Source organism: Gopherus evgoodei, chromosome 3 (genome assembly GCF_007399415.2).
Source record: "Gopherus evgoodei ecotype Sinaloan lineage chromosome 3, rGopEvg1_v1.p, whole genome shotgun sequence".
NCBI classification, from domain to species: domain Eukaryota; kingdom Metazoa; phylum Chordata; order Testudines; family Testudinidae; genus Gopherus; species Gopherus evgoodei.
The window spans coordinates 123,480,710-123,497,433 of NC_044324.1; the positions used below are offsets into that span (position 1 = coordinate 123,480,710).

General features: G+C 42.4%; 1 protein-coding gene across 1 annotated transcript in view; it reads left to right on the top strand.

Annotated features, from left to right (window-relative positions):
- Positions 1-16,724, top strand: part of UST (uronyl 2-sulfotransferase) — a 303,668-nt gene that overhangs the window by 129,496 nt on the left and 157,448 nt on the right. The window contains exon 3 of the mRNA XM_030556533.1: positions 7,658-7,813. Coding sequence (XP_030412393.1) covers positions 7,658-7,813 — 156 coding nt within the window. The remainder of the gene's footprint in view (positions 1-7,657; positions 7,814-16,724) is intronic.

Here is a 16,724-nt window from a genome sequence, read left to right on the forward strand (position 1 = left end):
ACATATTGTTGGCATAGCCATTACAAGTGTCTCACTTTCTTCCTCTGTGACCTCGTGAATATAGAGCCCAGTGTGACCCCCACCTCACCCCTTCTTTTGAGCTTAGCAGAGCTCTCAGAAAAAAGAAGCAAATTCCCATCATCAACTTCTCGAACATCAGTAAAGAAATGGAGCCACCAGAGAGGGTTGTTTGCCCATATACTATATGGAATTAGGCCTTGTGGTGTGTGGTTGTAAGGTTGAACTTGTTGATATTTGTTACCATTTATGTTATGAGGGCTAGTAAATTTGTACCTCGGCTGGTAAGTTTTGGCAGTTGTGCAAGACCCAGCACTTACTGTATTAAAATTATTCAGGTATTAATGTGTTTGGCTACAAGGACTAGGTACCTGTAACAAGTCAGTCTGTAATGTAACTACAGTCAGTGTCTTGTAAAGTGCAACTAAATCAACACCACCACAATATAAATGTCCAAATATGGTCTAGTTTCCTTGCTTCCATTGAGGTACCCAGAGAATTCTTCTTGGGTTTGTTCCTCCACTAGTGCTGCCTCCATCTCCTGCCTTTTGAGTTGTTTTTTATTGTGATAGTGGGAAAGCTAAGTTTCAATCCCTGCCACATATGAAGCTGTGTGATATTGAAATGCTCCTGTCAAGAATCTTAGTTCTATTTATAAGGAAGAAGAATATGGACTTTCTGTGACAATCCAGAAAACAAAGATATGGAGCCTCTTTAAGAGGACAAGTCTCACTATGCAAATGTCTGCATGTAAGCTGCATTGGAAGATCAAGATCCCTTACAGCATCTATGTTATACAGCACATAGCAAAATGGGGTCCTGGTCCATGAATAGTGCTCATAGATACGATAGTAATATAAATAAACAAATTAACAGTAATAATGTGCCTCTGGGGCATTAAATACATATCGTAAAGTTGCCCATGTGCTGCAGATGTCTTATTTTTTTGTTAAATTTACATAGTCTATTATAAACTGAGCTTTTAAAAACTCTAGAGTTTATCTTCAGTTGCATAATTACACATATATGGAATGATTGTTACTTAAAGCATTTTAATTTTGGTTGCCTGTGACCTAAACAAGCTTCTGAAAATAATAGCTGTAAATGTTGGATTTCTCTATCAGCACCTGACAAGCAATGAATCTTCCTGGTTACCGTGTGTGTGTGTGAGAGAGAGAGAGAGAGAGAGAACACTGAGAATGAACCAGCTAGCTTGGCTGCACTTCTGCTTTCCTTTAGCTGGGTAAAACTATTCAAATATAGAGTTTAGGGGGAGAATATACAACAGTGTGGGATGGTTTGCTTTGGTTTTTAAAGAATGATGCCAGTAAAATTGATCCAAGGGTATAGATAATCAAGTTGGGAGATTTAGTTGGAACTGTAGAGGAACTGACATACAAAGAAGTTCTGCACGTGGTAAACCACCCATGTAGAATATAAAACCTTATTTTTCCATCGTATTGGAAAGTGCAGTTCTGCTTAGCCTGTGAAAATAGACTTCACTATGACCCACATTTAGTACCTGGCTGAAGCACCCTGAGCAGATGCATGAATGAAGAAGGAATCCTCACTACCTGAAGGCCACAGAGCTCCTCCATGGGTATTACTTCAGCAGAGTACCTGGGTTATGACTGTTGTAGGAGCAGCAATGATCTGTATGCTCAAAAGGTCTGTTACACCTCCCCTCACCCCCCTTTTGGTCTCCTCTCCCTCTTTGAATACCTGTGAAATAGCTTTCCCTCTCCCACCCACCCCCTCCTGGAATGTTTGTGGGATGAATGGGCTGCTTGAAGAGCTGGAAGATCAGAAGAGCTCCCAGGTAGGCAAGGTGTCTGGCACTCTAAATAAGCAGCGATCGCACGCCCAATGCCTGGACGCTGTAGGTGGAGTGTGACCAACCAGACACGGCCAAATCATCTCTAGTCCCAGGCCATGAGGAGCAGGTCCTTAAAAGGGGAAGGGGCCATGTGCTCAGGAGTGCACTCACAAGATTGTACCCCCCCGTGAAGGCCCTTTGCCCGGACCGCCTGGCCAGTGGTTCGCTGCGTTGCATTTCATTGTGCTTCGGGAAGACTTACCTTTGGATGGTGCTAGGATATCACGGTTCGGAAGTAAAAATGAAGGCCTCCAGATATTAAACAACATTAAGCTTTAGTGCCAAAAACTAGTGTAATTTTGGGAGGGTAGAATTTAAAGAGTGTACAGCTGTCCTATGCATATCACTCTTGACAGTGAATTACCCTAAATAGTATGTTTACAAGCATGTATAATGGCATTTGGTTTTCTCCTTTCACTTTTTGGTCAAATTTGCTAAGTGATTAAGAAAGACAGACAGAATTTCGTCTGAATATAATCTGGAGAGTTGCTTTCAATTAGAAGAATCGTTCTGCTTGTCTGACTGGGATCAAGTAGGTGCTTGGATGCTACATTGATGAGTGCCATACAAATGCCTACAAATAATCTGGGCCAGACCTTTGTCCACCGCTGCTTTTTCTAGCAATCTGCAGCTGGCAGAACCCTGATACACCAAAGGCAAAACTGGTCACAGGATTGGGAAAGTGGATGCCTTCCCCCAACCCTCTGCCTCGTTCCTATGTTGGGCACATCTTAGCTAGAATCAAAGATGTAGCCCTGTATTTTAAAATATTTTACTGTAGCCTTTTTATTCTTTGTAATAAAAACAAGTTTTTTTTCTTGAATGAGTGCCTAAAGTACTTTTTCTAAAGGAGACAGAAGGCTCAACTCATTGGCCTGAAATTGCTAATCTAATAAATTAGATGAGTACTTGAATTGGAGTGTTGTACCACTCTTCCTACCTGATTTGACTCTGGCATAGTTCAACCTTCCAAGCAGTAACATGTACATTTGCAGCAGGTTACATTGGAACACTAGTCTCTCAACAGAAGCCATTACAGAAGCGTGATATAATGTAAAAATAATTCTATAAGACCGATTTAGCAGCACACCCAATATCCCCTGCATCAGATGAAACTATGACTCCCCTGGCGGTGTGAGCTGGCACTGTGGAGGACATTAGTACAGTCTGCCTTTTCATTTATTGCCCCAATCATCAAGTCTCTAAATGATACTGTCTTGCATAGTTACATAGCAGTTGTTTGAGCTATACCTTGATTTCGGCCAGAGTTGGTTTTAGCTGAAAGGACAATTTGTGCAAGCCACACAGGCATGCACAAACTATGCACCTAATTTATTTTACACTGTTGTTGATTATTTGTATTACAGTAGAGCAGTGGTCCCCAAACATTTGAGGGTTGTGTCCTCCCTTCCTTTGTCTGCACCCCCAGCCCCTCTCCCAGAGACAGAGCCAGGAGCGAGGCTGTGGTTCAGGGGGTTGGAGGGTTGTGGACGGGGTAAGGTGGCCAAGGCTGGGGCCACAGCCGGGGGTGGTCTGGTGCCAGGCATGAAGCCACAGCCAGGGGCCAAGGCTGGAGTTTGGGCAGGCCTGGGACTGGAGCTGCAGCCAGGGGCTAGCAGTTGGGCCCTTGACCAGGGATGGAACCACACCGAGGGTGAGGACGGGGTCAGGCATGGGGCCGGGGCCAGAGTAGAGCTGGAGCAGGGCTGGGGTGGCCCTCTTTCCCTTCCTCCCCATCCCCTATGGGGGCTGTCCCAGCCCACCATGACCCTCCCCTCCCCCCCAAACTTTCTTCCAGGCCCCACAGTTTGGAGACCTCTGCTATAGATCTTAGAAGGCCTAGTTACGGACCAGGACCCCATTGTGCGAGGTGCTGTATAAACAGAGAATATAAAGACAGTCCCTGCCCTAAAGAGCTTATAATCTACCTATAACATTGATGAATACCTCTCAGGTTTGCACTTTTCTGGTCTCATAGGTACAGTTTAAGTGCAATTATACTAGGATCTATCTCTGTTACAGAACAGCTCTCCTTTCGTCTAGCTCTATAAAGTGGACTTGACAATATCCGAGTCGTCATTGGTGACGCGCCATTAAAATCTTTGAGACTTGTGTGTTTTATCCTACCCCTTTTTTTTTTTAATTTTAGTTTTCCTTAATAAATATTTGGCTGTTGACAAGTTGGAATTTATGTGGTTGTATTATCAAAATTCTCTGTCCTCAGGTAGGAGAGAACAGAATTTCTCATCAGTTCTGCTAGGCCTCCTTTTCTTATAAGATGAGTTGGGCAGTCAGGTTTAGTTGTGCTGCAGAATGCACACCAATAGTATAACATTTTTTCTCAAGAGTGTTCCTTGACAGGGGACTGAGTCAAGAGAAATATCAGAATTCAGGCAGCGGTAGGACATCTGTAATAGCTCATAGAACAAAGGTATGTTGCAGTGCTCTTTGAGGCACCATGTTCAAAGAGACATTTGGAACTCAGATGTAGGTGAGATGCAGGTTGGAGCGGGTAATACCTTGATCCCCGATAAGAGAGGCACAATAGAAATAGTAGAGGCAACTAACCGGGCTTTATTGATTTTTGCCTTCACTGCCATTAAAGAACTGCCAAAGGGCAGCTGAACAGGGTTGGAAACTGGAAGATTTGTTAAAAGAGAACAGGCAAAATGAGCATGCATTTTATGACAGGGTGTTAAAGGAGAAGAAATGAACTTTTTCATCAGGATGGAAAAAACAAAACTACTGAACGCACGCGAACCTAGTTTTGCCAGATTCTCCTAGCAATGAAAACTATTTCTTTCTGTTGTAAAAATGTAGATTTCTCCTCTGATTAGCATGAGGGAAGTGCAGACAACAGAAAGAAAACCATGTTGTATTTTTGGCTCACGATAAAGTATAATTGAAATAAATAATTAAGACTCTAGTGGCATTTGAATGAAAAAGACATTCTAAATTATGGCAGGATATATGCTACTTAAAAAAATTTACAGTTCAGAACTAGTTCTCCGCCAGTGTGTTCTGTCTTCATTCTTTTGTTGACCAAAGCCCCTGAAGTTGGCTAACTAAATGATATCCAGTATGTTTTCTTTTCTTTCCTTGAACAGCTGCACTAGTATAGATATGAATACTGGGAAAGAGCTTGTTGCAGATATTTATGTAATGTACAAAATGATTTTAAGGAGCTAAAGTGTATCCTAACAGCAAACTATCTGCTTGCCTTGCTATTAGTTGAGAAATTCATCAGCTATTTCCTTCACTTAATACAGTAACTCCTCACTTAACGTTGTAGTTATGGTCCTGAAAAATGCAACTTTAAGTGAAATGATGTTAAGTGAATCCAATTTTCCCATAAAAATTAATGTAAATGTGGGGGGTTAGGTTCCAGGGCAGCTTCCCCTATTCTGCAAGCACTAGGGGTGTGGGGCTCAACCCTCAGCCTGGCCATTCCACCCCTTCCCCCAATCCCCCACCCTTGACCTGTCTTTTCTGTCCCCCCTCCACATCCACCCCCTTTACTTTGCACGCTGCGTCCTGGCTCCTCCCCTCCCTTCTAAACGCTGCAAGCCAGCTGATTGCCGGAGGAGGAGGCTCACTGAGTTCTTGCTCCTCCCGCCTCCCTCCTACTCTGGGCAATCAGCTGGCTTGCAGCGTTTAGGAGGCGGGGGAGGAGCGAGGACTAGGCACAGGCTCCCCCTCCCTGCCTCCTTCCCGGGGCAATCAACTGATTTGTAGTGTTCAGGAGGGAGGGGGAGACTGCACGCTGAGTCCTCACTCCTCTCCCCTGCCTCCAAAACACCGCAAACCAACTGATTGCTGTGGGCAGGAGATGAGGGGGAAGGCGCTGATCCATGGGATCTGCCGGCGGGCGAGAGGGAGGGGAGGGAGGGGGGACGTAGGGAGGTTGCCAGCTATGGAGGAAGCAGGCAGCCAAACAACATAAGAGTGGAGTATTGCACAACTTTAAATGAGCCTGTTTCCTAATTGATCAGCAACGTAACGACATTAAGCGGGGCGACTTTAAGTGAGGAATTACTGTACCATGGGCTGTGAGTATCATAAGCTGGGGGAGGCTGTGCCTCCACAAATGAGCAGGCATGACCACACCTGTGCTCTGCCCCCAGCCCCCCTCCTGCTTCCTGGTTGGCGTGGCTCCAGTCTCTCTGTGAGTTGACCCCGGTTTGAGTTGTGCCACGGCCTGCCTGTCGCTCCTGGGCTGCAGGAGGGGATTGGAGGCTCTCCAGGGCTGGGGACACTAGCCTGAGGCAGAGGCCGGCAGCTACAGTGGGGGAGGAGGCTTGTTACATTTTTTTTCCTGAAGCATATTTGCTGTTCTAAAAATATCTACCTTGTTCAAAATCAGTTAATGACTATAAATAGCTTTGAGCCTATAAAACAGAGTGCTTAATATTTATTTCTTAATGTTACTTTAAAATATATCGATATTAGACATCAATACAACATTTCCTGTGATTTTGAGTGCAATTCAGATCAGCATAAGGACTTCAGTATCAGTGTGAACACAAATGAGTGAATAATCATTCGTTCATTCTTGCCATTTATGATTTCCAAATTATTCTTTCCTCGTGTGACTTGCATTTGAAATGTTCTTCCTTACCTATCTGGATTTCATGATTCCTTTGGTTTGTTTTGAATCCATTCTTAAGCCTTTTATATCATATAAAAATATGACCAAAAATAATTCAAAACATTAAAAACTAAACTGACAAAAGTGAAAAATATGATTTCCTAAAGCCACTAGTCCACAAACACTTATTACCACATGATCTTTCCATCGAAGTCTGCATTTTTAAGCTAGTGTTAAAATATAGTTGGACATTTTGTCTGAGTAATTCCTGTGGGATCAAGTTGGTCAAAAATGGAGTGTAAAGTGTATTCAAATTGTACAACAGCAGCAGGAGTCTGGTGATTGTTTATTGGGGGATTGATGTGGGCAGTTTGTTGACTCATCTAATTAGCTGACACTTAAATTCATTTGAGTTATATACTCCTGTCTTCTAACTTATAGAGATGTCATTTTATAAACAGTGTTGTGTGGTGGGTCAAGTAATCCATTTTTGAATTGGAACCAGCTGAACTCTATTTTTAACTTAGCTGTCAAGGTATAATTCATGCATAATGTCTCTTTGGAAGATTCATTCTCTTAATTTAAAAAAATGGTTAATGAATTTTAGTGCTGGTGAAAGATGCCAGATTGATAGCTCTGGCATCTGAAGGCCTCTATCTATCACATCTTCCTTCACATTGCCCTTTCAAAATATGTCAGCACTGACCCAAAAGGACCGGCTCCAGAAGTAGCATACTTTCCATAACCATTCAGTCTGTGTTGTCTCTGTTGAGACAGTCATCAACAGCGCTAATTGTTATAATGTGTTTTGTGATGTGTGCACAAGCAACAAGCTTAAGCCCATGAATTCATTTAAATAGAAGCCATCAAGCAGTGATATGTCTGTGTCCTGACTGGCCTGCACTAGAGTGTTAAACTGGAAAGTCATGGGCGGAGTCTCTGTATCCCGTCCTCATTTTCTGAGTTATCGAGCCTCCCATTAATACTCTAAAGACTCTAACTATGTGTTTATAGCTTGCTAGTGGAATGGAACACTCCTGACCTAGACATGGACATGTGTAGTACTCAGGAAATCTTTATCTCTTGAGTCACAGCAAATGTATTCTGTGGCTCTGAGGTGCCTAGAAATGGAAAGACCAGTATGCTCACTGCATTTCTTTTCAATCTTTACCTAGGTACTTCCTTTCCCTAGCCAAGTGGTGTACAACAGAGTTGGAAAGTGTGGGAGTCGAACTGTGGTTTTGCTTTTGAGAATCTTGTCAGAGAGGCATGGGTTCAACCTGGTTACATCAGACATTCATAACAAAACCAGACTGACCAAAAATGAACAGGTAAGTTGTTTGCGCTCATTTAGATGTTCTGTGTTTTTCATTTTTAAGTTATGAAAGACAGGGATATATTGTTCAGCATGATTTCTCTTATTATATGGTAGATAGGGTAGTGTGGCCAAATCCCAATCTCCATGTGGAAATGTATCTATAAATATGTATGTGATGGGTTGTTACCCCTGGGGTGCAGTCTGGGAGCTGTGGGAACCACTGCTTCGCTCTGAGACACACAGCTAGGTTGGGGACACAGCCAACCTCACCCAAGCCCTGTTATCACCCAACACCACAGCAGGTTGCACCACTCACTCAAACTGGGCTACCTGAGTGCAAACAGACACCAGCCAATTTCTCAGCTCCCCAGGTGTGCACCCCCCTCTGGAGTATAAATCCACAATTACACCATCTTGCGCTGCACAGGGAACTGTACAGCGTAAGATCATAGAGTTCACCCCCTCCCTCAATGTGGAAAGGAAATGCAACAGCCCCTGCCCCTTGAGCTAAGATTCCTAAGCACTTCACTCCAAACTTACTGGTTTAGATTTAAAATATAAAATAAATTTATTAACTACAAAGAGATTTTAAGTGATTATAAGTGATAGTGAACAGATGAAAGCAGATTACTGAGTAAAGAAACAAAAGCAAAGACTAAGTTTAACATACTAGAAGGATAGGATTTTAATTAACAGTCTCTCATCCTGGCTGACGATACAAGCAGGCTTGCAGATTCTCAAAGCACAAGCTGTACTTGCTTTGCAGCTTTGGATCCCCACCCCCATTCCAGGTCCTTCTCCTTAGGAGCTTCTCTCAGTATTGAGTTGTGGGGCAGTGAAGAACAGATGTCACTCCCTGCCTTATATAGCTTCAGCATATGGTGGGAACCCTTTGTTCCAAAACCAGTTCCAAGACCAGTTTGTGGAAAAATACAGACCCCCAAAATGGAGTCCAGAGTCATGTGGGCTGGTCACGTGCCCTTGCAGAGTCATAGCAGCCATTACTTACAGGCTGTCTGCAGCCACAGGAAGGCTCACAGGTGGGGGAAAAGCTTCTCCTAAGGTCTATTGTTTTTCCTAATGGCCCTTCACAGCCAGCTATCTAGACTGGAAAGCCTCTTGCCTAGTGGGTGTCACCCAGGTGTAATTACATTTGAAATACAAGTACATAGTCAATATAACTTCAGATAAAAAAATGATACATGCACACAAATAAGATAATCATGTTCAGCAAATTGTAACTTTTCCAAAGACACCTCACATGACCATATTGTACAAAATGCAGCATAATTACATCATCATAATAGTACTATGACAAGGATGAGGTGTTGTGTCACAATGTTATCACAGATTCTTTGTCACTAAGTATTAATAAATATTATATCAAAACCTATGAGGCCAGATCATTCCCCCAGTTTCATGTACATATGCAGCCTTCAATGGAGGAGAAAATGGAGAGATTAGAAGTAGCAATTCCTGAACTAGTATTGTTCCCACCATCACCGCCTTCCCAGGCCTGTGCATAAGGCACCCTTTACATGTGGCTCTCCTTGTTCTTGTGGTGAAGAAGGACAAGCGGGTAGTTGACCACTTCCATAGTTACAGTTGGTGCAATGTCTTTCCTTAATGGAAACAATGATTCACCTCTTTACCGATGTCCTCTGAGATGAAGTGACCCCGATCACCTGTCTTTACATGGAGACTGGTTCTTTTTTCCTGCAACATGGCACACTGGCAAAGGTGTTTTCACAGTCTGATGAGCATTTTTCTTTGCTGTCTCTGATCAGATCCTCAGAGATGCCTAAATCCCCTTGATTTCAATGAGAAGCGCCTATGCCTTTTTTGAGGTTTGGGCCTCTAACCTTAAACTACACAGAGCTGCTCCCAAAGTCAGTTCCCTTGTATGAATAGTGATCAGAATTTGTTCCTTAATTCATAGTTCCTTATGTCATGAAAATGAGCAGTGTAAAGCTATTATAAACAAGCTGGAAATCCAGAGGGTTTTTTCCCCTTCCATTCAGTTTCTTAAATGAAAGTTATAACTTTCACCTAGAAAGTTTTTTGGTTTTGTGACATACTTTTTAACCACTTCTTAAGTCCTTGTACACCATCTCATCTGCAAGCGACAACACAAGGTTTTAAACATAGTCACGTTTCCTACCAGTATTAGAGGAAAATATCATTTGCTCTTCACACAGTATTCAATAATTGTAAAAGAATACTGTTCAGACCCCTTAACATATGCTTCAGATTTTCAGTGGAAGCCTTCCATTACTGGACATTTTACTTCATCCTTTTAAACAGAAAGCTTCTTAATTGCTTCTATGCTTTCTCTGAGCTCTTTGTTGCTTGTACCCTGTCCTTACATCCAGAATTTTTGGTTTATTTCCCATAAACTAAAAATAAATCATTCTGATTCATAACATACCCTTGTTCCTTGTGTATGAAAAAACAAAATATTAGCCATTGTGCTACAGTTTGTAAGCCAACCACTTGGGGTTAGGAAGAAACGTCTCCAATAATTGTCCATTTGTTCCTGTATACTTTTGCTGTGTGTGTTTATCATGGGATTTTCATCACTGATTGATTGGGAGATTTCTCCTAAAATCTTAATAGCAGAGTCCTATCTTTCATCCTGGTTACCTGCTTCACTTTGATACTGTGATACATCTCCCTGCTAAGAAAATGGAGGGTCATTTTCCTTTCCTGACAATATTTGTCTCAGGCTGACACACAGTAGACTACAACTAACATAATCTTCTTCCATACTGTACTCCCATCCATAGGCGCCGCTGACTTCTGCTGGCACCAGTGGGTGCTCGACCAACCTCTGCCCCTGACCCCACCCCAACTCCACCCTTTCCCTTCCCCTTCCTTGCCGCTTCCCTACTCCCATTCCAACCCCTTCTCCAAAGTCCTTGCCCCAACTCCGTGCCTCTATTCCAACCCCTTCCCCAAATTCCTGCCCCAGCCTTGCCTCTTCCCCCCTCCTCCCCTGAGCGCCGCATTCCCACTCCTTCTCCTCCCTCCTGGAGCTTGTCACTCCGCAAAACAGCTGTTTTGTGGCAGCAAGTGCTGGGAGATAGGCGGAGAAATGGGGATGCTGCGTGCTCAGGGAGGAGGAGGCAGCGAGGTGCGGTGGGGAGGGAAGCGGAGCTTTGCACCCACCAGTTTTTCCCCCTGAATACTCCAGCTCTGGAGTCGGTGCCTATGCTCCTATCAAGATGTTGGAAGATACCAGTGAAGACTATGCATTTATTTCTTGTGCAGCAAATAACAAGTTACAGAGGACAAACCCATATATTATCTTCTCTACCCACAAAGTTATCAGATTATTGGATTGTGAATTTAAGGGAATACAGATGGTGGTGGACATGTTGCTGCAGAGCTCAGGCTTAACTGTTGTGGATGTACCCAGATATGCATTGTGTATCTTTTTATTCTAATTTATGGTTACATATCTTTTGATGTATACATTGTATTTTGCTGAATAGTGGCACTTTGATCTCCTAGAAAAGTGGGTTAGTCAATGTGTTTGCTATATTTTCTGTATTTGTGAGAAAGGTGTGCAGACTAGAATTCTTCTGTCTTTAATGTAGTATAGTAGTAGTGCCAATCTTAAATCTGTTTAGTGGCAAAAGGAAGGATGGTCTTGTGGTGAAGTACTGGGCAGGGACTAAAGAGATCTGGACTCAAATCCTGGCTGTTCTACAGGCTACCTGTGTGACTTCAGGCAATTTACTTAATCTCTGTGCTTCAGTTCCCTATCTGTAAAATGGAGAACATATTTACTTCCTCCGCCTTGTATATTTAGGCCCTGATCCTGCAAAGACTTACCCAAGTGCTTAACTTAATTCACTATAGTCAAGTAAAATTAAGCACTTTTGGGTACCTTATGTGACTGCATACACTTAAGACAGTCTCTAGTAGGGTCTTCTTCACTGCCTTCTTTAGCCCATCTCATCCCATGAAGTTTGCCCATCCGGTCCTCTGCCTGTGGATAATTAGAGCGAGATCAGATAACACTTAAGTGGTTCTAAGCAAGCTCTGTTGTGGAAATAAATGGATGGGTTTGTACCTGTCTGTGACCCAAGGACCTATTGATGGCAACTCCCAGAGGGAACGTGGGGACAGGATCCCATGGTTTCACCAAAAGAATGTCATGTAAGATTCTTACTGGAAGCTTGTGTCACACTGGTCATACCTTAGATATGATTACCATTTTGTCATGGATATTTTTAGTAAAAGTCATGGACAGGTCACAGGCAATAAACAAAAATTCACAGAAGCTGTGACCTGTCCTTGACTTTTACTAAAATAATCCCTGACAAAATGGGGAAGGAGGAGGATTCAGCACCCCGCACCACTGCATGCAGTGTCTTGGAGCTGGAAGGGACCCCTGACCATAGGGCTAGGAGTTAGGGGGTCCCCTGCTGCCCATGGTGACTGGGAACTCTGGGGTCCCCCGCTGCCTGCAAGGGCTAGGGAGGACCCTGGTGTCACGGAGGTTACGGAATCCGTGACTTCCGCGACTCTGTGACATACTTGTAGCCTTAATGATAACCATTGTAAGATGTATACACGGACAACATGTGAGGAGTTATGAATGTATGCTGAAAATTATGTTCTCTAGGTCTGTAATTAAGACAGGTCATCAAAAGATGATCCATATACTCCTGGCAGGCAGGGGAGAAGAGACACTTACCTTAATCAGGCAGGTCACATGCAAATTGAGTATTGTATGGTTCACAGTGAATGCCTATTTACTGTCTGAGCAAAATGTGAATCCATAGATTGCAGGGTCTGGAGGAAGAAACAAAAAAGCAAGAGTTATCCTATTTAGGGATAAGACAATTAACTTTTGAAATTATATCTGGGATGCAGATGAACCTCCACATATTCCTTCTTTCTGTGAGAATGAGCTGCTGGTGGGCTTAATCTTATGAGAAGATGTCTCTGCCAAACTATAACCACTGCAGAAATGACCTGGGGTAAGCTAGGGCATAGAGGAATGCCATGTTAGTTAAGCTTAGTCTCTAGAAAATATGTCATGATTTGTTTTATTGGTAACCATTTGTTTCCAGTATTCTCAATCTCTATCACTTGACTCTCTGTTCTTTGATGATAAACTTATTCTTGTTTTCCCTATCTATGTAAGTGCTGTGTGTTAAATAGAGTGGTGATCTGGAGTTGAGTCTTGCAGGCTAGAATGTACCATTCCTGTGGGAGTAACAAATATGAGAGTTCTGAGGGTGTTCAGTGGAAAGGGCTGGGCACTCCAGAGGGAGGTTCAGAGGACTCGGGGTTCATATGTCTATCACTGACCTGTACAGAGAGCACAATGCCCACAGAGGCTTGGAAGTTAGTGCTAGTGTTCCCTGTGGCCTGTGGAATCAGGGACCTGAACCACAGCGGGCACAGGCAAGACTTTCTCATCCTAGGGGCAAGTGTTGGTGAGGTGCCTGGATACCCCAAGAAGGGTCATACTGATTGTTCAGATGTTCTAATTTAAATTGTATTACAGGAGCTACATATGATGTGTGGTTCTTGTAATACTAATAATATCTAATTAACTTTTCTTTACATCTGTAGATGGCACTATGCCTAAGTGAATCTCTTGTTTAGCCCTTTTGGACTCTGATTCAAGACTGTACTTGTGTACTGATTTACTACTGCAGGTGTCCAATGAGAACAATTTTCCCTGACTATTAAATTACATAATTCCCCCTCCCCTTGTTTTGGATAGTCAGCTTTTTATGTACTTGAACTGTAAAATACTAATAAAAGGTCAGTTTATTTTAAAAAATAACTGCTTATAAAAGACAACCCTGCCATGGAAAAATGTTCAGAGCAGTATGGACACTTAAGAAGTTCTTGAAGGAATTCTCACTATCTTAGAGATGAAAATGAAGACTGATTGAAAGTGATAAACAATGCCTAGAGATACCCGTATCTACTTGACCTCGCATGCTTCTTTAAAAGACTGAAAATAAAACTGTAAGAAGGTAAAATGTTCTGAGAGAGCGAGAGCAAGAAAGCGTGTCTTTCTGTGTTTGCATTAGTATTAGTGGAGATTGTAAACTGACACCACTGTGCCGCTGGAAAGTCATGCCAGCCTCAGTGTTTTTACATTTTGAACTTGAATTCATTTCTGATGAAATACAGCAGTTTAAAAAAACCACTTGGACAGCAAACAAATTCTTCAGGCAGGGTTATCTACTGATTTTGTTTCTCATGGAACAAAACATGCCTTTTATAAATAAAAAGACAAAAGGCAATTGTTCTGAGCAAGGGAGCTAATAAGTACTGATATTGCATCTCGATTTTCCTCTATCTTCAAGTCCAAATTATTTTAGTTTTTGATCAATGATATGGCTGGATGCCCTCCACCACATTTATATATACCCTTTTAAGGGTATAAAGGGGCCCCATCCCGTTCTCTTGTGAGCATTTCACTATGCCATCTGGTGGATTTTTGCTGAAAATGTAGCAGCAGCCTGAATTCAAGCAATGATGATGCTGATCCATCCTGACTTGATGGGTTTTCTCACAGCATGACTGAAGATCTTCTTGTGTTGAGGATGGTAATTTGAGACTTCCCTGTAAGGAGGAGGAAGAGTCTACTTTGAATTTTACCCTTCATTCTGATGTTCTTGCTTTGGTGGGTTTAAGATAAACCTTCCTTTAAAAATAGTTTGAGACTTCCAGGACTGCTGTTTGCATATGCATCTGGATCTGGGCTTGAGTAGTTGATAGTTCTGTTTAAAATTCAGTGCAGAAAACTGTTACAGCAACATTAAAGTTGAGAACCTACTCAAGAAATCATGTTAATAAACATTGTTTTTATTTAGGTCCTGATTTGCTCATTGGGTTGAGGAACTAGTCAGGTCCTAGACTAAAACTCTGTTCTATGGGCTCAAACACTGCTCTCTCATAGATATGTAGAACCAGGTTTTTCTGTTCATACAGATAATAAATTGTTTTATAACAGAGACATCACTAACCAGGGCAGAGAACTTGTGCTAGCACAGTTGTTCTTGTAGGGTAGATAGGCTATTATGGCTGGCTTGCTTTTATTTGCTAATTGCCCAGATACCTATGAGTAACTTCTGCCTTATGTATTTTTTTTCTTAAGTACACTTCATTGTACCAGTAGGTATTCACTTTTGGACAGCAACCAACCTTGAGCACTGGTGTGCTGCCAAGGGCTGCATTTGTTGGAGACATCATGGGGTTTGATGTCACTTCCTGCCACTCCCCATTCCTTCCCTCTCCCTCCACTCCTGTGTTTGAATGGAGTAAGTTAAGAGTGAGCTGGAACCTAGGATACTATACACCATTTAGTGTAATCTAGTGCTTTTCAAAAGGAAACTGTTTGCTCTTCAAAACTATCTCCATTATCTAGGCTAAAAGTAATCCCTGGCAGGAGATATCACGGCAGTATCCAGAGAGAGGACATGAATCCCTCTAAAGACAGTAGAACCCTCCCTCAGGTCCTTTGTGACAGTGAACACACTCCCTTAATTCTTCCCCTTTCTCCAGTCTGCCCTTTGATGGCAGGGACGGGTGGGGAGGGATAGCTCAGTGGTTTGAGCATTGGCCTGCTAAACCCAGAGTTGTCAGTTCAATCCTTGAGGGGGCATTTAGGGAATTGGGGTAAAAATCTGTCTGGTGATTGGTCCTGCTTTGAGCAAGGGGTCCCTTCCAACCTTGATATTCTATGATTCTATATTTATACCCTCTAAGAATCTGTGTCCTACTGTTCTTCTCCTTCCTTCTGTGTCCTCCATCTATGTCCTCCTAGACTTTTTCCTTTCAATTCTCTGTTTCTCCCTCCTACCTGTTGCTGGCCTGGGAAGAATCTCAGTGATGGCTTGCACTAGTATCTACTCTCTTTCCATTTTCTTCACAAAGTCTGTCCCTCTTTCCCTCTCCCACTTTCATTTCCTCCTCAGTGTCTCCTTTCTCTTCCCCATTTGGCATCACCTTCTCCTTGATCTTCTGCCTTGTCTTTTCTGCCATGCTAAGGCAGCCCTATAGATCTTGCTCAGAGTGAGGATTGGAGTGAAGCCCATGGAAAAAATGACCACAGGCATCATGAGGTCATATGAGTTCCAAAACATCACACACATTTATGCTTCTTTCCTGTAACAATTTTTCTCTTAGACTCTTTTGTGATTTTTCTTGCTATGTCCTTCTCATTTATTGAAATCTGCACTGTTTCTGTTTGGCTCTACTTTCCCTTTCTTGCTGTCTTTTACCACGCTTGCTTATTCATGCATACTATAGGCTTATCCTCATCTGCTGATGAGTCCATTGTAGCTTAAGCCTCTAAATATGAATATGCTTTAACTCAAAACAAAATCCTGTGTCTGTTTTCAGGTGTGAGTGGATATTATTATAGCTCAAGAAATTGAGATTGACTTTAATTAGCTGCTGCTACAAGACACATTGCAGTCAGGTGCTGTGCAAATATCAGCATGCAACTCTCCAAATCCACTTCATTGCTGACCTATAGCGCTCTCTGCTATTCCATTCCTGAGACTTCCATGAGCCTGACTGGCATTTAGGTGATACCTAGTTTTACTGAGGTGGAAAAATGTGGATCAAGTTGTTGTTACCAAACTTGTGCTTGTGAGAGAGAGACACATCTATATTAATATATGGTATAGGGCGTGCAACCATCCTCACCTCAGTCATATAATATATTTTAAAGAGAGAGTTGCATGCATAATTAATGTTTTTCATCAAGTACTCTAAGTACTAGGATAATACGGTGAAGTGAATATTGATCAGTAGTGAATGACTTCCAGCGTGCCACTCTTTCATGCAGGTGAAATAATACAGTTAATTTTTTAATGATATATTGGTATTTTAATATAGTTCTGGCTGTTTCGTTTATCTTGTAATTTAGTTTAGTTTAG